The 22539-nt window shown below is 42.1% G+C and overlaps 1 protein-coding gene across 4 annotated transcripts in view; it reads right to left on the minus strand.

Annotated features, from left to right (window-relative positions):
- Nucleotides 1-10376: 10376 nt before the first annotated feature.
- DAPK2 (death associated protein kinase 2) overlaps nucleotides 10377-22539 on the minus strand; it is a 49795-nt gene continuing 37632 nt past the window's right edge. For 3 of the 4 annotated variants that reach the window (XM_059857864.1, XM_059857862.1, XM_059857863.1), the window contains 3 exons: nucleotides 21116-21268; nucleotides 19672-19717; nucleotides 16885-18789 (listed from right to left, as the gene is read on the minus strand). In XM_059857864.1, the coding sequence (XP_059713847.1) occupies nucleotides 18154-18789; nucleotides 19672-19717; nucleotides 21116-21268 (835 nt within the window). In that variant the 3' untranslated portion in view covers nucleotides 16885-18153. Of the gene's footprint in view, nucleotides 13977-14499; nucleotides 14581-14755; nucleotides 14846-16884; nucleotides 18790-19671; nucleotides 19718-21115; nucleotides 21269-22539 lie in introns of those variants that run through there. The other variant, XM_059857865.1, reaches the window with a different exon arrangement.

The raw sequence follows: 22539 nt of genomic DNA on the forward strand, positions 1-22539 counted from the left end.
CTCTGTCAGTAACATGTGAACATGTGACCCAGCCCCCTGCACTGCAAGGCCAGCCAGTCTGCAAACACACTTTATTCCAGTTGGCCTCTGCTCAGTACACGCAACATGACGAGCGCAGCAGCCGCTGCCTTGCACTGCCGGGGGGACGTGTGTCCTTTAGCCTGGCACGGAGGAGCTCCAGGGGAACACTGGGACCTGGTGCTTGGAAAGGCAATGTGTCCCATGTCAGTGCTCTTTCACTTCCTCGGGCAGAGGAGAAGCTCCAGCATCGGCTGAGTGTAACAGAGAAGTTGGGGGAGGCACAGGAGTGAGACAGTTTGGTATTTTATTTTGTCTGCAATATTTTCAATGCTGGGATTCTAACTGGCCCACCATCATTCACAAGCTTTCTGTCAGATGTATAGCCATATGCAACAGAGAACAAACTATTTTAAATACCTGGAAATGCTACTCCTCCAAGAAATGTCCTTAGCTCTTCTTCCATGTAACAGGCGTCTTAAGAAACATACACCAAAGGAATTAAAACCAAAACCAATGTCATCCTTTCAATGCAGCAGTTGAATAAAGCAATACAAAATAATATTATTGTTCATGTGCTGCAGGAAGAACAATTTTTAAAGTTCACGACTGAAGAAAAAACAACAAAAAAAACCCCAGTCATTTACTTTGGCCACACTTTAGAAGCAATGCAACAGTCATGACCCAGCTAAACCAAAAGCAGCAAGGCAGTTGAAGCAACATGGACAACACTTTCTATTACATTACGCACTTCATGTAAGGGTGTCCTCCTTGAATTAAAAGCTGAAATGCTACTGGGAAAACAAGGAATCAACACTACAGGAAGGTAATGCAGAAGTACCATTCACAGCAGCAGCAGTTTGCAGGAAATTTGGGACATATGGATTGAGAATGCTGAAAGGAAACCCCTGCTCAGGATTTGAAAGAGAAGGTAGCCTGAAGAAACTTTGCTGGGTCTTGCCTCCAGATTTCAAAGGACAAAGTATTATGTGGAAAACTTTTATAAATCCACTGGTACGATTAGTGAAAGAGAGAGTGATCACTTACACCAGGCCTTTCCAAAAACAGAAGCGTAGTCTTGCTGGCCTGGGCAAAAAGGAAGCTCCCTGACACAACACCCATCAACCCAGACTACTCTGCTTGGTGGTTATCCATTACTGGCAACTCTTGGGCAGAAACCCTGTGAGGACCTGTAGTGATGCTCTCCAGTACCCTCTGCCAGGACCCCTGCACACACCCAGTCTTAGGGTTTATCTTATGATTCCACACCCTACCAGGGAATTACGGGGATGAAACTGTACCAGAGCTGGGCACTGGAGAAGAGATTAGGCTGTCAAGCACATGGAGCAGGAAGATAATTAGGCAAAACAATAGTGAAATAACAGGGAGTGCAGGTATCTGCCTGTCCATCTTTCCACACACTAATGTGGGACATTTGAACTTTCAAACCAAAGTTCATTCCTGTCCAGGCTGCTCTAACATGCTCCAGGATCCACAGCCATGCCTAAACTGAGGCAGGACAGATAGAAAGTCTACAGCAATGAAAAGAGCACAGACATGGGCTCTTCCTTTGAAGCAGGCCATTCAGAAGGGTTTTCAGGTTTTGCAAATACAGGAATGCTTAGATCTAAATAGAGAGAGAGTGCAGCATAAGTCAAAGCTCCTTCAGAAGAGCATTTGATAGGCATGTGTAACTATGTCTTTCAGAGAGCTCAGGGTCAGACTTTAAATTCAATTCTAGATGTTCTCCTCCATCTGAAAATAATGATTTTCTTAGCATGAGAAATCAGGCTGCGCTGCACGAGAGTTTGACACAGGAATGTGACTTGGGAGAAGGACTGCAGGCCAGTACAGGACAGGAAACAAAGGACAGCCATTGGATCCCAGCAGAGCAGCAGGGCACAGTTCAGGCATGCCAGAAGCAATTAGTGCCATGGGAAATGGGCCAGCAGCCATCCCTGCTCAACAGCTACAGGGCATCTGCACTGCAGCTTGACACGGTGCCAACCATGGGGCACCTCCAAACACACAATGTCACTCCGTATTTTGGGATACTGGAACAGAGAACAAAAAAATACCACCTAGCAAATGCCCAGCAAGTTCTCACAGTAGTGAGTCATCATTTCTGTATCTTAACTATGAAGTGATCAGATGCTTAACTCCCCTTAAGTTACAGTTCAGTAAGAAGTTAAGAAAAAATAAGCCTGAATCTAGTCTTTTCATAAACATGCTCGATTTTTGTGAGCAAGAACCCATGTGACAAAACAAGTCAAGTTAATCAGTGTCTTGCTAAGCCTTTCAGACCATTCTGAAAGCTGCCCACAACTAGACGGTGCTCAGACACCATGTACAAACATGGTAAGGGATTTTAAATAGAATACTCTAACAAATTTGCTAGTTTCTTTTATGTGTTAATTAGCTAAGCCATTTGAAGACCACATACATTTTTATTACAATATATCTCAATTCTGCTGATCTTTAGCATTTGGATCAGAAGAGATCTTGGCTAACGTTTTATAGCTCTACACATAACTTTCTCTCAAGTCGCTGCCCTCAAAATCACTGTCCAATTTACATTTTTACTGAAAAAAATTCAAAAGTAAACAGTGTGTCACTTCCAAAGTACTTAAGACCTAACATGTGCTCGGGTGAAAACCACGAGTCTGGCATGAACTGTTTTGCCTGAGAACAGCTTCACTAACATGCTATTTCAACAGAGCATAAGAAAGCTGCAGTACTGATTAGAAAGAAAAAATTCTTTAAGGAGAAAGGAGAGAAAATCTTTACTTCATGCAATTAGAATGATACTAGGACATTAACATGACCTTTCTTTTGGCTGGCAATAGCTGTACATAGCTATTAAGTACAGAAAAAGTTTACTGTAGATAAACATTATGAAAGCTTGATTAAAAGCAACTGCATAAAAATTGATTTGAAAAGTACATAAGATCTTATAACTTTCCAATTTTTTTTTAATTTGGTGGTTTCGGATTTTCTTTTTTTTTTTTTTTTTTTCAACAGAACTTCTGTGTAATCTCTTGTTTCTCTAGGGAGTTGTTAAGCAAAGCTGCTACAAGTACAAAGAAGCATAAAAGGCTGGGTGGGGTAAGGGGAAACCTGTGTGAAGGAGCATTTAAACATTCTTAGCTTTCCTTTGCTACCAAATAAAATGTCTTAACTTGATAACAAATGAACACTAGTGTTGATTCAATACAGAAAACTAGCTTTTCAACTGATTCTTAGAGCCCAATGACAATGCTGGAGTTGAATTTCCTTTTCTTTCTTCCATTTCTTTTTCCATTTCTTCTGAGAAGAAATACATTCTGACAGAGAATTGTAGATTTTTTTTTTTGCCTTAAACTAAGCAAGTCACACGTTTTGGTTCCAAGCAGATTTTTCTTGATTTTATTAATTATTTTTCTTAATTACTGCACATCACCTTGCAGGTTTAAGTTTAGTTAGTTTCAAAGCAGACTGAGATAGACACTGGTCCTAACCAAAGCCAGGAGAAATAACGTTTCAGCACCTCTTAATAATACTTACTAGACAATGGCTTAATTGAACTCCCTAACAAATTTTGATTTTTTTTTTTTTTTTATTTTATCAACTGCTTTATCAGCCTTAACCTCAGGTGCAGAGACTCAATACCCAAAACATCTTTCAGAACCCACTCTCAAGTCCTGGCACAGATGTAATGCATAGCATGGCAAGCATTGCCATGTGAGGTGCATTTACTTGAATCAGAAGCATCTGTGCTGCTCACTAGCAGTGGAGAAAAATGGAACCAGACTGATTTAGTCATTTAAGGGCATGCGTTCTATCAGCTTGCCAGGAAAGCCCCCCAGAGCTCATTTGATGCTCAAGTAGGAGACATGAACAAAGATACTAGAATACCTGTTTTGAAAGGTGCCTTTTGGTCCCCCAATATACAACTTTTTCTGGAGGAAAATTTGTTTTCTGCAGTCTTAGAAGAGGGACTTTCACTGATTCTTCCTCTAGGGAGTGGAAAAGAATCTAATTCTTTTCACAAATGAAAAGTTCTCTGGGTGCAGAGTCAGGAACATAGGCCAAACCATGTGGGGACTGCTTGAAAAGTTTCCTTTAGGCCTTTAGTCACCCTTCTGGAGCCCAAAGTATTCCCTCCATCAGCCCTGTTACCTGGTGGGTCTGGCAATCCCACATTCCTGTCAGTGCCATTTGGAGCAGTAAGAGTTTTATCACTCAGGGTGTTGCTTCCAGGCTACGACAGAAGGAGAAGGAAATGCTCCATCCACCACAGCCCCAGAAGAGTATTCATCTACCACTTGCAGATAAAAAGTACCTTTTCAGCAGCCTCCCCTTAACTGTACTGTATACTGGGTATCTGTTAAGGGGGCAAAGGAGGTGGCTCCCTAATAATGACCACTCAAAAAAAAAGCATCAGGCCACCTCAGCTATGTGCAAGGGATCACTTACTGGAGATCCACAGAGCAGCTCCTGAACAGCTAGCAGCACCCCCCAGAACCTGGCCCTCTGATTTTCCAGCACGTTTTCTAAGAAGCTCTAATCCTCACAAAAACACTAATAGGGACAGGTCAGTCCTCTTCCTTGCTAAAATTCACCTCCTTGACTGCTGATCTGTGTCTCCCAAAATAAGACTGTTTTGCCAAAATCTTTCAAAGTTCCTGCAGATCATGCAGTTTATTAAAGATCAGGCACCCCCTTTTATATCAGCAGTAACAACAGTAACAAAGGGAGAGACACACACTTCAGATCACAGCATCTAGTAAGCATTTTAATTAATTTCAATTACAGGAATTGCTTGAAGCTAAGGCACGCTAGTGCAGGTTTTGTCATGAAGACCCTGTCCCAAAAGGCATTTAAAGTCATGTCCCAGACTTGCAGGCAGCATGGCCATTTTTCTCACATTCAGGTATTGCTGTGCTTTAATTTTGGTTTAAGTTGACAGAAGAAATTTTTATTGCCCTTTTCTGTTAATAAGAGTTTTCTAGCAGCACATAGTTTCAGTGGTGTGAGACCCTGCTTGGTCTACCTTTAAAACTAGACATAAATTACTTGAACAGATAGTTCTAAAGACACATGGACTTGGTATGACATCCGGTGGTGAAACAGCCTCTATTTCCCCACAGCGCTTTTTGCCCCATGTAACTGAACTTATCAAACCCCATCTGAAAACTCCATTAAGTTTTACTTTACTCAGTGGAGCCAAAGCCATTACACAGAATAAATGTTCATAATTCATCAATGGGGGAAAAAAAAATCTCAGTTCCATTTCTAACAGTCTGTAGCCTGTTGATTTTCAAAACAAACAGAATGAATATCTGGAATTCTTCCAGTGACTTTTAAAAGAAATAAACAGTCAGTGCTCCTTGAAATGAAAAATCTGAGTGGAAGTACAGTTTGGGGTGAGGAGAACAAGGCAAGAAATCTGCATCAAAAGACAGTAAGAAAGGAACTCACCAACTCTTGCAAACGTACTCCCTTGTTTGACAATTTAGAAAGGTGTACTAGCACATTTATCTTCATTCTGCTCTCTAGAGATTTTGTTCAGAGGTCTTTCCCTTCCAGGTACTCTTACTGCTGTTTCTAAAGTGACTGAAACCCCACCTCCCCTGTCACATCTGCCCCAAACCATACTTTCCTAGATGGAATATATGCATTGAACTTACGTTTTCTGCCTCCTCAGCCCTTATGATGCAAAAAGCAAACTTTTCATTTTCATGAAAACTGCATCATTTTTTTCCACAATATTTTATGAAAAGCGAAAGCTGGCAGACTTTTCCTTATGAACTTATGGATCTCACTGATAAGGCTATCTATCTCAAGCACTTTGTCTGTGCCATGGTATGCAGTCTGTGCCACCTCAGTTGCACCCCACCCATGTTTGGCAGGCTCTAAGAACTCTTCCACTAAAAACAGCAACTTTGATATGTGCTAATGTTCAAAACCCTTGGTGTGACTCTACAATTATTAATTAGCATATCCAACAAACTGCCTGCTCTCTGAGGCACATTCAATCCCTACAAAAAAGACACTGAAGGGCAGGGACCTACTACAGCAGGTTAAAATAAAAAACTGCAAGTGCTTTTCCCCACCATTAAAAAAAAAAATTAAAAAGCTTTTTAAGTGCTTTTCAGCACTTCATGAGAGCCCTTAAATCATTCTACACATAATAGAAAAACATTTCTGTAATTACTAATGGGCCCTAGATAACTCACAGAATAAAAAATGCATACCTGAAACCTAACTCCTCTTTCAAGGCTTCCTTCCTTCCGCGCTGTACTGGACCATGGGAGAGTGTCTACCTCTGGAGGCAGCCCTGAACTGTCACCTGGAACCAGGCACCAAGCTCCTCCTGCACAGATATAGCCAAGTCCTCCAACAGCTACCAGAGGTGCTGCAGCTCCTCTCTCGCTCCCTCTCTTCAAGGGAGGTTGTTCAGAGCACAGGGAGTGAGCATTTGTCACTACCCTGGTGTTGAGGGCTCTCAGCTGAGAAGGGAGTGAGACCTCTGGTAGCCACAAGGCACACAAAGACCATTTCTGTATTTTAGCTCAAACACCTTAAGCACACACCATTGTGTGTGACTAAATGGCCTCAGCTCTCAAAGCAAAACAAGGGGACAACACCCATTGGCTCTGAGCACTGAGACCCAGGAAATCACTTCTGGAATGGAGCTGCTACAGCTAACTATGAAAAGAAACTACGGGAAGGAAACAAGCGGCTTTTGCTCCATAGAGCAGAGGCTTCTGAAGGACAGAAGTTGTTCAACATCACTGTGTGCAACTGAGACATCTCTGTGTGCAGAAAATACAGCTGTCCCTCCTGAAAGAAGCACTACCCAGGTTCCTCTAACAGCAGTCTTAAAAATTCTATATTTACAAACTACAGCAAAAACTGAGGTCCTTGCAGCTCCACATACATGACTATTTTTACCTCTCCATCAGTAGCACCAGGATACGCTCCTCAAGAAAATCGTAAGTTGTCTTACATGCTCTAGAAAGCCCAAAACTAGAGATCTAAATAATTTTATACAGTTTGCTCCACTAACTGATCAGTCATTTCATAAGCATGGCTCCATTTACAATGGCATTCCAGTCTCAGTAGAGACTCTGTATTAATAACTTTGCGAGATCATATATTCTCCTGTAAATTATGCTTTTTCCAGCGTTATGTATTGTGGGAGCTCAGCACATCACTCCTGATGTCCAGAGCTACCGAGAGAACCCTTGGGGGGCTCGAGAGTCTTAGAATGTTGCCAAAAGCACTTAGTGGCTTAATTTTGATCCATCTAGAGATGTGCCACCGATGTATGAAGAAATGGAACCTGCGAAAATCACTCGAGTGTAAATAATAAAAGGAAGATATCATTATAGGGTGAATCACAAATTTTGGGGTTTTGGTACAGGGGGGGTTGTAGAGACAAGATGGAAGAATCAGGGCGTGCCACCAAGCACTTCTTTCTTCTTCCTGTCTTCCATCTTCTGGAGTGATGTTGGCATTTGGGGATTGGTCTGAGATAAGGGTGTAGTTAGTGACGAAGATGATAAGTATTGAAGATAAAAAGTAAATATGACATACGTAATTTTTGTTATAAAAGATGCGACCGCCTTGGGGGTGGGCAGAGTGCCTTTGGCTGCCGTGCTGGTCAGATCCTTCGGGCACAGAAGGGACTTTATAGATAAGAAATAATAAACAATTCTGAAGACCGAAAAAACCTAGCGTCCAGTCTCATCTTTTGAAGCCCAGCGTGCAAGAGCCATCCTGAGCGTGTGTGGGGGCAGAGACAGACAGCCGACCCCATAATGTATGTCAAATGGAATAGCTCTATGAATTCGGTCCTTAGGATTAAAAAAACCCAAAAACTCTAAATGTAGGTCAGTATTTGCGTAACAGCACAACCTTGGGCAATAAGTCACGAGCCTGTTAACCAGTTAACCACGGTCTGTCAACTTCTGACCCCTAGCATGACACACCATGTTTGGTAATTGATCTGCCCCCACCAACTGGCTTTGGATCTGCTTCAACTACACAGCCACCTGCTTTATGTCATTCCAGATGTCCTACAGAGTCCTGTAGAATTTCTTCGTGGCAGAATAACCAAACATCAGGAAAGGATCCGGAATCTCTAATTTGTTGATTTGCTCATAGGAGTACAAATGCAGGCACAGACACACGCTGTGCAGGGGACACTGCATATTTAAGTACTGGCTTGCGGAGCGCTCCTATGACAGACTCAGAAAAGTCGTTCTTTCTGCTTTGATCCAGTTGCAGATGCAGGGAAACAGAGGACTCCAGATGACAGAGCAGCATCACATATTCCCAACTTTTCATGATCATGAGCTTTGAGTCATTCACATTTCAAAATCAGACTTCACTTGTTGCAGACTTCTGAGGACTTAACTTTATATGCCACAGCTTTTAAAGGCCCAGCATGAACTAAAACAAGATTAAGGCTCAGCAACAAGAGCAAACCTCCAACCTTATGTTGTTTTCTCTTAATTACATAACTAGGACTAAACCAAATGTAGCATTTCCTGTCCTTTGCTAGCTGAATGAGAGGCTCTAAGCTAAAAACGAGAAAGGCTTTTCCACACTTCAAACAGTAAATCTAACTAAATTGAAATTTAATATCAATACATTACAGCATATTTTATGTGTATAGAGTAAAACGATTTAAAAGATATCTGAATTACCTAACAGCTTCTTTTTTACCAAATAATTGTTATATTAAGACAATTTTCACATGCCCACAAGATACTTCATACAATTATATTTAACAAAACATTGTATGTAGCTCACAAGGTTCATCCTTGGGAAAAACATTTTAGGAAATACTGATGTGACACCATTTTTCTTAGGTTTTCTGTTGAGCAGATACATCCCACCCTAAAATGGCTGTGACTGAGCATGGTTCCAAGTAGAACAGGAAAATGTCACACTTCTGATGGATGGCCACAAGTTGTAGCAAACTGCTATAAAAAGCAAATGCTCAGTAATAGTCTCTGCACCTACCTCCCAAAAATAACAGCAAATACACCAGCAATGACACTGCGAGGAGACTCTTGGACAGGCTCTGGCACAAGGAGTTGCAGGTAGAACCCAGATCCCTGCTTAGGCTTCTGGATCACCCGTGTTTCTGATATGGGGAACACTGTGTACAGGGCATGGTCACGGATCCCTGGACACACAACAGCCCCAGACCCACAGCCAGGTCAGCCATTCCCTCCCATCCTCTCAGACAGCCAAAGCCCATTCTCCACTCCATCACGGCTCCCTAAGGTCCCTCCTTAATCCACCCTTCCCTCAGCAAAGTTACTCACCGTGACAAGGACCATGACTTCTTGTCCATTTGAAACCTTCACGTTCTCAACTCATCAAAAGCTCTGCCTCAGGGCCAGACTTCTGCCCCTGAGCCTCAGAAACACACCGGGTCACTCCAGCAGGGGTACAGGCCTGGCCACCCCCCACAAGCCTCCGACCCCTTGTGCCCCAGCTAGATGAAGTTTGGTGTAGCATCCCTTCATCAGGCTGATCATCACTTACAGGTAATGGCTCCCTCCCAGCCCTGCCCAGTAACAAGGTGCACCTCACCCTCTTTAACTCCTCTCACTGAAATTTACATGCTGAAAATTATGTATCACCTATGGTCTGAGCATTAAAGTTGTTAAAGTTTGAAGTTTATGTGAAGAGAGAGCAGACATTTATGTGAGCAATACAGAATGTCAGTCAGTTACAGCAATCATATAGAAATGAGCGAGGGAAAAGAAACGCCTCCGAATTCTTTGATTCTCAACTGAACATTGTTAAATATATTCCCTGCACATACAAATTCCTTGAGTTACATACAATTATAGACAGGAACAATACCTCTTATTAAAAGAAAAAAGAAGCAAGTGAAAGTAAATGGAGTAAGGCAGCACAGACAGAGGTGTCGGCAGCAACAGCAGAGCTGCTGAGGTCGGCAGTGGCTGGGCTTACCTCGCTGCCGAGGGTGCGGGACACCGCTTCGAGCTGTGGAGACCTGGGTCCTGAGGGGGAAGCACGGTCTGTCGGGCCCATCAAGCCCTCTCGGACCAAAAGGCGAGGCGGTGCCACGGTGGCGGCTCCTGCGCAGCCCCAAAGCGGCCCTCCTGCCACCTGCGCCCCGATGAGCCCCCTCACCCCCAGCGGGCCGTCGCTGCGGGGCAGGGGCGGCACAAACCCGCCCCGCTGCCGCCGGCCCCAGCCGCTCCCTCCCGCTGCCCTGAGGCGCTACCGCTTCCCGCCCTCGTGGGCTCCACAGGTGCTGCTGAGGGGCCGCGCCTCAGGCCTCGGTCTCCCGGGCTCGGGCTGAGGGAAAAAGACACACACCCGTCCAGCTTTCCAACATTTTATTAGCAAATAACAAATATCTCTGCTATTTTTGACAGTCTGTACTATTTCCAGGCACAAACAAACAAACAAAAAATGAAAAATAAGTGTTTCTCCTAATAAAAAATATATGCAGATTAAAAAACATCACCACTAAAATAAGAATAAAACTAGCCAAATAGCCATACTTTAATAAAAATACTTGTGGGCTTTTGTGGGGTTTTTTACTATGCTTTTTCTTTTTTTTCCCCAGACTATCACTTCATTTCTCTCCAGATTCCCTAATGCAAAACAGAATAATACATAGAAAATAGATTTTTCTTTTCCCCCAGCAAAGCAGGTTCTGTAACTACACTGTGCCTCCCTGAGCGGGCTGAGCTTCACTTCATGGGACAGGCAGGACGATGAACACAGAGAACACCACAGCTGGGAAAACCCTGTAAAGCTTCCTAATGCATCACCAACATTAGTCCTGAGTACAAGAGATTCTACACTCACAGCACGCTCCTACCTGGAACGGTCAGGGAAGAGTTTGTATGGAGACAAGTGCGGCGTGATGTGGTTTCTGTGCAATGAAGCTGCTTGGGAGCCACGTGCAGTGACTGAGTGCCAGAAAGGAAGGCCTGGCCTTAGCTCACCTGGGCACAAAGATGACTGAAGACTGAACAGTGAGCTGTCTGTAACGTCTTTGTTAAAACACCACCTTACATCCGTATAAAGGTCGAATTAATAAGCCAGAGCTTCACACAGCCTTGCACTCTCTGTCTGCCTTTCTGTGGAGTCCCATCTTTCTCAGTAGCTGCTAGGATTTTACATGCGAATAACCCCATCTCCATGACAGCACAATACTGATCCAACAACCTATTTTAACCAGGGCTTAATTTTCAGAAGTGCAACTTACATACACATCCCACAATCTCAAATTAGGAAAACAAAGGTGTTTTCAAAGTCCAGAAATTCAGAAAAATACCACTGGCTTGGAGTCAGTTTGGTTTTCCACATCCTTGGGAAAGCAGAAAGCAAAATTCGGTAGGTAAGCTGGGCAACTTTTTATTAAAATATATATTTTTAGTGTTCTGTTTATGAAAGATTGCCTCCAGACACTGCCATGGTTTAACTCCCATTAGCAACTAGACCCCACAAAGCGCCTCACTCACCTTTCCTTGGCCCTGGTGGGGAGGAGAATTGGAAAGCAAATCTCAAGGGTTACTCTGAGATAAAACTGTTTTTGAAATTGAACTAAAGAAAAATATTATAATAATAAATAATAATAATGGAAAGGAAAAGAGAGGAATAAACCCCAGGAAAGACAAGTGATGCACAACACAACCGCTCACCACCCATGTACCAAAGGCCAGCCCATCCCTGAGCAGTAACCTGTGGCTCCCAGCCAACTCACTCCACTTTATATACAGAGCATGACATTCCATGAGCTGGAATATCCCTTTGACCATTTTGGGTCAGCTGTCCGTGCCTGTGGTCCCTCCCAGCGTTTTGTGCACCTCCTCACCAGCAGAGCATGGGAAACAGAAAAGTCCAGACTTCTGGTAACCACTACTTAGCAACAACTAAAACATCAGCATATTATCACCAACATTATTCTCATACTGAATCTAAGCCGCAGCACTGTACCAGCTACTAAGGAGAAATTTAACTCTATTCCAGCTGGAATTAGGATACACTGAAACTTCAGGTTTCCCTGATACTGCTCCCTCTTACTACATACATTACTGCGACACTTTTTGAGGATTCTGTCTCAAGAAATACACAGAAAATTCAGAAATATGCCTTTTAATTGAATATGAAGAGGAGCCCATGCCCTGCATCTCATCCCTTGACCAGCACATGTCACAGGCTATGGTAGCACAAGATATAAAATAAATGGAAATTAAATAAGTAGTATAAAAATGCAGTGCCATATTTGCAGAAACATTCACTCTCCAGCTTCCACAATTCATATATCCACATTCTCTTTCCTTTCCTCCAACTTTTCCAGTCCAGGATCAGCTCCACATCCCTCTCATACTCGTTCCTGTCCACTGCTTTTTTCCTCCCACTCCCTCCTTCATTTTATGTTTCTTCTATCAAATCCTACGTTCTGCCTCTCTCCTCCGAAGCTTCTCATACATTTCCTTCCTTCCACAGAAGTAATTTCTTATCAACTGCATTTTAGTCTCCAACTAAGCAAGGATACAAAGTTACAAATATAAGTAGCATAGTTTTATCTCTTTCTTAGAAACTGGAAGCCATCAAAATTAACCTGATACTAGTTTTCAACACCTTCTGCTCTAAAACCTCAGCCTAGAGGTGACAAGTGTAAAGCCAAACAAAATCAGTTTCCTCATCCATCTATAGTTGTTTCTAATTGACTTGCTTTCTGATTTTTAATTCATTAAATGGCAAAATAAATAGGAATTTCTAACAGCAAATACATTCAATGAAAAAATACCCTAGTCTATGCACATTTTTTGGTACCAATTGAACAATACTGGCTTAGAAACTAATGTATTTTAAATGTTGCGACTTCCCTGTGCAAAGATATTACATCAATATCAAAGTGCTTATTTCTTCAATTTTGGATACAACTCCCTGAATAAAATACAGATGTCTGCAGTCTGGGTTACATGTAAACAGCACCTATACAAATAGGTGTTACAGAGTCTCCAATTTGCTGAAAATAAATAATATTGACAGCAATAACAAAGTCTAATAAAGACTATTTCTTCACATGCTTTAGGTTTATAAATGCCCTTTTTTTGCTGAGGCATCCTGTCATCATTCCGTGAAAATGTTGTATATGGGTGCATGTAAATCACTACAGAATTTTTTTCTCCTTTCCATCCAAAAATTGCCTTGGCCAACCTCAGTGCCACAGTCAGTTGCACTCACACTAACAATGAGAGTTGTGCTAATCCTCAGGCAGAGACCATGGCCAGAGCAACGTTCTTGTTGCATTTCAGAACTATTTACTGCCAGGTTCACAAAATCAAGGTTATGATATGTAATGACATTGTGATCTTCTTTTCAGTGGCAGCAATAACAGAGTACTGCACACAGCTAACAAAACCAATCAGACACCTGCCATCAAATACTTATGCTATTAACAATTATAAAAATTGAACTTAAAGAAAATCCTTATGACTCGCTAGCAATTTCCTGACTGAAATAATAATGCCCACAGTCTTAACCACTGGGCGGAATGTGAATTACTCTGCAGCAAAGATTGTCAGTAGAAAGCCTACACCCTGAGTGCAGTTGACATCAGTATCACTGAAGTATCACTGAAACACTCAACATATAAGAGCACTCCAACTGGTGCTTGTGCTGTAGCATTTCCCTGGGAATCTCGATTCCCAATTTTCTAAAATGCTTAGGAGGCATTTAAGACCATCATCCAATTGTTGGGGTAGTTTGAGAAGCAAGAAGTATCATACCAAGGACTCAGACAAGAAGTCCAAGTCTGCTGCCAGGCTGCTTGCTTCAGCAAGGATGAAAGTTTCCTGTCTCCTGCCCATGGAATTTTCACCCCATTATGATATGCTGCTTCTCCTCTGAAGAGGGGCTTTTCTTTGTGAAAGATCCTCACTGTCACTTTCACAGTTTCTCTGAAATAGAGAGGCCACAAAGTCTCATGTAAATGACATACCATGCTCTTAAACATGCTGTTCCAGTATTATCAGTATCATCTACTGAGAAGAGCAGAGCTAATAGAGCCCTTAAAGTTTCACTTCAGAAGGTCACAGGCAGTGCCAGGGTCCCCCACCCTCCACCACAGAGCTGGGCACAAGAGCAGTGAGCTCCCCTGCAACTGCTCAGATCTCAGTCACAACCCATGGTCACTGCCTGGGATCCAGACATCATCTGCAGGCTCCTTGCTGCTCCTTTACACAATAATGTGCTTAGCCCCTAGAAGGTCTGTCAAGGCACTGGCCCTCCCTGCACAAGATTCCTGTCACAGTAACAGAACATACAGCAGCATTAAAGACACAAATGATGCCATGGTCCCCTCTGGTTTCCCACTCCAAGCCACTGCTGTCCTGGTGGGCTGTGCATCCATGTAAGGACAGCAAAAATGACTGCACACTAAGACCAGTTCTTCTCTTCTTCCCGTGTGAGGAATGCACCTACCGAACTCTCATCTTGTGTCAGGGCCTTCTTCACTAGCGAGCGCGATAAGTGGTTGCACAGTGAAACAATGCGGTACGAAAGCTGTGCAGAGAGGGAGGAAAACCAATGTGATCACGCATACCCAGTGCAGACACATCCAAACACATTTCATTCATTTACTGCCTGTTACAATTTTACGTTCAAGCTCTATCTTGCCCACTGATCTCATCAGGCTTGGGAAGCCACATGTGGAAGGATTAAAGGCTCGTTGTCATACCTTCCATCGCCTTCTAGCGTATTGCCTTTTGAAGTTTTCCATGTTAACAACAGATGATTTCCGAACCAAAGCCTGTTGCTTGTCCATAGGCTGGAAGATAAAAAAGCAATTTTATTCTTCAGCTCCCTTTGGTGCATAAAATATGCAAGATACCTCATGTGCACTGGAGCTGGCGGAAAGAAAGATGGGGAAGCTACGGATTCTTACAGGTAAAAGCAGAAGAAAAATAATAAATCTAGCCCGCTCTGGGCCTAGACAGGACCCTTTTGATCGCAAATAAAATCCTAAAACTAGTGGGTGCTAAGGCTATGCTTTCACTTTGTAAAGTTGCTAAGGTGCTTCTCGTGCACACCTGCCCCATCTCCCTTTTCTCTAGATGACATCACTGTAATAAAATGGAACAAAGGTAGCGGTCATGTAGTATTAGTGATAAGGATACATGCTATCTGAAAAACCTTCAGCTTTGTCCTTTAACCATAGCCAGAGTTTGAGAGCACAAGGCATTGACACCCAGGCAATAAAATAATTGCAATATCTGATGATTGAAAAATAGGAATAAAGAATTTAGATCCGAATTCAGACATGTGCCTAGCACTTTGGATGTCAGCCTGGTGTTAAGGAGCAGATGTTCCACAAATCCTGACACAGTCCTGAAAATGAAGCACATTTCAATTCCAAAAGTACCTCAAAGTTTGCATAAACTTTAAAACCAAATCTCACAGATTGCAAGAAAGAAATGGTTCAAAGCCAGATCAGACATGAGTGAAAAGAGAAAGACCAGGAATCAGCCCTTCAAAGAGTACGGAGTGACAATCATTCCAGCCATTCTGAGCTGCATATGGAGGAGGTGGATAACACAGAAATATTTGTACTGAACTGGACTGGAATGCAGCCAAGGCATGCACCTGAAACAGCAAGAGTACCAAAGGAGAATGGAAAACACATCAGTGAGTATTTAAACATCTTTTTCAGCAAAATAATTTTAAATGTTTGAGACAACAAATTCACTCTTCTCATCAAATGCTGTAGGTTTAGCATTTTTGCAGCTATCTCAGCAGCACTTCAAGGAGCCAAGCTATCAGCTGGGCCCCCTTCTCATTTAGATGTACAAACCATTTGCATTCAACAGAACTGGGACAGTTAGGCATTAAATATAATTTCCTCATGCTGCAAACAGCCAGCTTGGTGCAACAGGCGAGCAGAAATCAATTTGAAGTGGAAAAAACGTCACTGGCTAAATGTCAGCTGTACAATCATTATGAAAAATTTCCCAGTGCCCTTTCAGCAGCAGAACCATCACCGACTCTAAATAACTCACTTTACTGCAGACTGCTAATAACCACCTCTTCATTTTAAGGCCACTGCAACCCAGTGACCTTGTCATTCTCTCAAATCATCAGGATCTCTTCTCAAAAGCAGTGGATTAGCCTCAAGGACAGAGTCACAACAACATTGCCCTCACCCAAATATGCTCAGGAACAAGGTGGCCTCATTTAATGCTCCTTCTCATCGTGCCAGTGCATTTGTTCATTAAGAAAATCAATATGAACAAAGAATATGAGATCATAGCTGTGGGGAGGCAGACTCTCTTTCTTGAGAGTGTTCTCTGCAAATTCTAGCTGCCACTAAGCTTTAAGTTACATTTTAGGAATTAAGGCTCTCTCCCCCGACAATAAAATCCTGTGTTCCAGTTCTCCTGGACAGTTTTTAATGGGTCTTCCAGCTCAAAGGAACCTGCAGAAGCATTCTGAAACAATAAAAATGGACACATGTAAAATGCTCAATACTATTTGTCACAGTAGAGCCCAATTCTCCCCAGCCATCAGCACCAGCTTGCCAGGATCACATCCTGGCTATCTACACTAGAGAGAAGCTTTTGAAATTTCACATATTGTGCCAAGAACAATGCCACAGAGAGCACATCCAGTCTCCATCCTCCTTCAAGTACAATGATGGGAGAAACAATATCCCAAGTGAATAACTGTTTTCACAATTCTGAATTTGCATCAGCCTCTGCACATCTTTACAAGGACCTGGCAGTAAATGGGTCCACTGTACTCTACAAAAATTAGATGAGAGTATGCTTTTATCTTTTTATCTGAAATGAGGAAACATTATTCTTAATCATATTAGGAAGAACAACAATTCAGTTTATTTAGGTCATTAACTTCACTGCAAAAGGAGGAAGGAGGAGGGGCAGTGAAAGATAGACTCTAATACATATATGTGAAGATTCACTCTAGCTGGACTTGAGCTATTATCTCACTGATTCTTGTACTTGCACAACAGTCACCGTGCAGCAAATGCCCACAGAAACTTGGCATCTTTTTCAGTCACTAACCACCAGGGAACAACTGCATCCTGCATAAATAACTATTTATTGTGTTCAAAAATGAGATTGGTAGACCTGTGCATATTAATATAGTAAAACCAAACGACTTCTTTGAAATACAAGTCAGCAGGGCATTATTCAAGGTTGGGTTTTCTTTTACTTTGTAAAACCTAAGGAAAAAAAATCTTTATAGCAAGAACACTAGTCTCAAATGCCACACCCTAGATTAAGTTAGTTGTAGCTTTGTAATCTTCTTCACTGTAGAAAACAAACCAGATGACTATATTATCACTTAGTCTAAAACTGACATTTGCACTGCAAAATTACACAGTCATTTGATCATTACAAGTTCCCAATGGTGTCTTTTGAATAGAATTTCTTTGGTACAGGACAGGAAACTCAGCCGTCGATTAATCCTTTAGTTTAAAATTTACCTTACCTTTGATGGTAAAAGAATTCACTCTGCACAACTGGCCTAAACACTAATCCTAAAATTCTTCATTGACAGCCATTTCACAGCGAATTTCCACAGTATTAGCTAAATTACTATGCCATTTGCTTTAATTTACAGATTTAACCTTTGCAAATATTTGTATCATAAGGTGTATAGAACAGTCTGCAGCAGGGCTATCTAACTGTTTCCTTCAGCCAACCAAAGATGCTATAAGGGGACTTTTTAGTAGTTTCCAGGCACCCAGTTTCTAGTAAGTACAGACTGATTTATTCTTTATTCCACGTTAATTACCTAGTAATCTTTAGGATCTGTAATACATGATGCAGAGTAAAATATAGGCAATACCAAAGGTTCTGGCATTAGATGTGTCCATACCACTGTGATAATCTTGTTCCTGTGAGTTCAGACACTGAACAGAGGAATAAACCAAAACAACTTCAACACTACAAACCACTGGGAGATTATGGCCTCGGTCAGCAGCTTGTGCAATACATCAGAATTTCTACTTTAATTCTAGGTCATGTTTTTGTGTAGAATCTATGTACTGGAACCTTTTTAAACTGTTGTACATTGAAACAAGCAACAAACCCTGCACTTAGCCTGATCTCAGTGTTACTGATGGGATTCTGTCACATCAAGATTCAACCCTGCAAGGAATTCTTCACAGCAAGATCTACTTAACAGCTCCATTAGTGATTCATTAATATCTTTGTTGAAAACACAGTGAAAGTTTCCATTCACGCAGGCTTCATTTTCCAGTTGAAAACTGCTCATTAAATCCTGTATCCACTTGATTTCATCAGAGAGTTCCTGTCTGAGGGATTCATACTTGCTCTGCAGCTCAGCGTATTTCCCGCACACGCCTGCGAGACTGGCGCCCACAGCCGCAGTGTCATGGTGCAAGTGCCTTTTCAGGGACTCCATTTTACGGTATTCATACTTCAGCTGGGACAGCGTGTGCCTCACGCTTTCACTCTCTTCTTTATACCAAGCTTCTTTCTCATTATAAATGGAAAGCAGAGCATCCATGTCCTCCTGCAAGGAATCATGGGATGCAGCCAAGGTGCTGAAACCCTGCTCCACACGGGAAATGTCCTCTACAATGCGGGCAAAGCGCTCAAAGTTGATGTAGGTGTTGTTGGGGGGCATGCTCGAGTGGCACTTTATGGTGTACTCCCTGAGGCGTTTCGTCTTCAGCTGCGCATTCTCCACCTTCTTGTTTTCCTGGACTTTGGTTTCATCTTTCAGCTGGTGAGTCGTCAGACAGAGGAACCAATATTACTGAACATTTACAAGACTGCAGCAATTCAAAAACTCTACACAAAGGATGCAGGGACAAAGGGCTTCCAAAATGCTGGGAGATTCTTTGCTCACAAAGATTTTCCTTCGTGCATTTGATTAAAAGAAACAAACACCAAACACGTAAGCCCAGAACTGAATGTGGTAAGTGCTTTCATTCCAATGTGATAAGTGCAAACAACATGGCTTCATTTTATTTTCATGCTAATTTTTAGCAATTAACAGTGTCAAAGCTCTCAATATTTGTAAGAGGAAAACCAACAATCCTAATATCACTCCAACAAATGTTTTGTGCAATGCAAAGCAAAAACTGAATTTCAAAAATCCTTATTAGTCAAGCTGAGTCTAGCTAAATGTATTTTCAGTAAGAGACTTACCCAAATAAGCAAGCAATGTTTATGAAAAAATACATGCAGACACACAAATGTAAGCAAACCAGAACACGGGGTACACAGCAGCTCTCTCTCCAGAGAAATCATATTTTCCATTTTGATTGCAGTCAACTCTCAATTCAAGAAAGCCAACACACAGCATATACTCATGCAAACAGAGAGGAATGGAAAAATGCAAAGCCCAGTCCAATATGGGATACTGTAATGTGCAATAAACATCAGAGCGTTGTTACTTTCTTTTTGAATGTTATCATAATAAAGGAAATAAAAATCCAAGGATTTGGTCAGACCCAAGCAATTTTCTCCCTGTACATCTCTTTGTGCATCATAAAGTACTTAGGGGGCAGTTTTCCATTTAGCACACCAGTAAGAGTGAGAATATGATCTCTGCTTTGCTCATGGAGAAAACAACAAGGTCTTTTTCTTTATTCTGTCTTACCGTTATCCATGGATGAGACAGAGCTTCCTGAATCGTAAGCCGCTTCCTAAAAAACAACAACACAAAAAAAACCCCAAAGACTTGAATGATAAATACTTGGTACAGAAGTCCATTGACCCACACTCTTCCCAGGCTTCCTATGAAGCCTTTATCAGGATAATTCCAGGAAAAACCCTCAAAATTCAAGGTTATGTTTCTCCCTGAGGCACACTGCTCGTGTGCAGTTTAGTTACTGTTCTAAACTTCAGTAGGTAGCTCTCCACACAACTTTAATTCTTATTTCATCAAAATCTTCCTGTAGTTTTGTGCACCCTTCCATAAAAAGTTATACAACATTCCTTTGTTTTGTTCATCCGACGTGCTTAGAAAATACATTCTTGCTATACACCTTTGATACATCTGTGTCTGAATCAACAGTAATTATACCAGAGGTCATCAACAGTAATTACACCAAAGCTGTCCTCTGGAACACGGTATTACAGCACTGCAGGAGCTGTTGTTTCCTGAAAGCAGCATTTCTGAGAGGAATACTGCAAACCTAATCAAAGTGGATCAAACCTAACTTCCTTCTGCCTTGTAGCAGTTTGGTGAACAGCGTGTTAAGAGCACTGAGAATCAAAGACAGAAACACAGCATTGCACAGGCACCATGTCTGCACACGGGACAAATACCGACAGCACTGACTTCTCCTTGGAGCTGCTAGACCTGTGCAAAACTCTCATCAAACACCTACTCTACCCCACACTGAGGCCTGATGATTTGCAGAATCTTCACTGAACAGCTCCTTCTCTCTCGTAGCTATTTTCTCCCCTGATGAAGCCATTAGAAAGAATCACAATGGTCTGACTTTCCTCCAGGACAGAGAAGGTTACAGGGAAGGAAATGCTACCTCGGTGTGCACTGTATTAAAAGCAAGTAAAACAAACACACCAAAACAAACCAAAAACCAAAAACAAAAACCCAAAAACCTGTGGTTCTTGTAAACTGGGAACCAAGATCTGCATAGCTGTCACACAAACCCTAGGTGACTGCCACAGATACAGAGACAGAACTCCATATCAGCATATGTACTGATTTTTCTGGCATTGCACCACTGGGGGCATATTCTGGGATGGTATCACCTTCATGGAAGTAGTTCATAAGAAACTGAAGTAGTGGAGTGGTTGTTACCCTGAACTCAAAATTGTGTACATCATTTTCAGCTCTTCAGCTACACCCTGTTGCGCCAGGTTGACTCAGGTGAGAAGTGAGTCCTGAACATGACATTTAGCTGAGATTTGGTTCCTCTCCTCAGGGTATCTGGATGCAGTGATTAACTAGCAGCATCCTCCTGCCTTGCTCTTGACTGGCAATACACACTGCAAGAAAAGCTTTTTCACTTGTCAAGCCACATTTCACCAGGTTTATTTTAGAGATAAATGCATCTTTCTGAATATTTGATTACCGTGTATCTTTCACCAGTAGTTTCTGAATAAAGTCTTTTGCCAGGTCACTAGTATTGCTGAAAAATTCTTCATCAAAATCGTAATTCACAGCTGTGATGTTGGCAAGTGTTTCTTGTTTAGTTTCTCCAAGGAAAGGTGATGCACCACTAAGCCTAGATAAACCAGAAAGAGGAATCAGTTGGTAAAATAAACAGCAGAAGTCCCCTAATGAAATTACAGTGACCATGGGATATACTCTTAAGACATTAGTGGATCTTGTGTTGAAGCACCTCTCCCATGTAGGAAAAAACATGGCCAGCTTTGTCTCTCTACAGCTGTGGCTCACATAGCTGAGCCAGACTTGCACTGAAAGTCGTTAGTGGAGCACTAATGGATGCACACACAGAGAAATGCACAGATTCTCCTCTCCTGAGTGTCTCATTTAAGTCATTGCTAATCAAACTAGAAAAAGTTTCAGCTCAGGAGAGTCTCTATCCCTGTGAGTCCACAAAGACTACCAGGCTGCAGCTTCTATAACTTTCAAGCCGATAGTGTTTCTATAGATTTTCTTCAGGAAGGAAAAGCTCTACCCCTACTTCTTTTCTCTCTGCAAAGCTGCTGCTGAGTTCTCTGCACAGTAGGTTCAACCAAGAGACCTTTCTCTCATATGATCAGAAGTCAGGCACATGGCCTCGCCTAGGAGCCAGCTCCACTGGAGAGGCAGGGCCATGCTGCTCAGTAAAAGGAATCCACAAGCAAAAGGGCTTTGGCTGCAATAAAATCCAAGTGTTTCAGAACAACACAAAATTTCTTTCTCTTGGCACCCTGCTCCAACTGCAAGGATATAACGGAGACGGCATCATAATAAAATGCCATTTAGCATCATAATAAAATGCCATTCCTGATTTAAGAAAAAAGTTTCCTCCTGCTTTGCCCATCTCTCAGCTGTGACTATCAACCTTCATCTTTGATGACTCTGCACCTCTGCTCCATAAAACTTGTGTCAGAACAGAGTTATCCCAGACCCCTCCTATCCTGCCTTTCCTCCAGGCTCCTTTTCTCCCAACACAGAGATGCTGACTTGCAAAAGTCTGGTATACAGGAAATGTTATTTATACTAAGGAGACTGATCTCAACCCTTTTCTTATATTCTTCTGGGCTATTATTGTGCTTATCTATTATGTCCAGCTTTGATAACAGTTTCAGGATGCAGCAGGCTCTAAACAGGACTGCAGCAAACTTCAGGGAACTAAACTGAGGTTCTGAATACTAAACCATTTGCTTACATGATCCCACTCGCAACAGACTTTTTACCTTGTCTGTATTGCCACCACCAGGTTGACTGGGAATATTGGAGGATAAGCAGAAAGTTAGATGGGACCACCCAAGCCTTTCAGCCCAATCCCCACCTACCAGATGTGATTTTATCCACGGAATAAACACT

This window comes from Haemorhous mexicanus, chromosome 13, assembly GCF_027477595.1.
Source record: "Haemorhous mexicanus isolate bHaeMex1 chromosome 13, bHaeMex1.pri, whole genome shotgun sequence".
NCBI classification, from domain to species: domain Eukaryota; kingdom Metazoa; phylum Chordata; class Aves; order Passeriformes; family Fringillidae; genus Haemorhous; species Haemorhous mexicanus.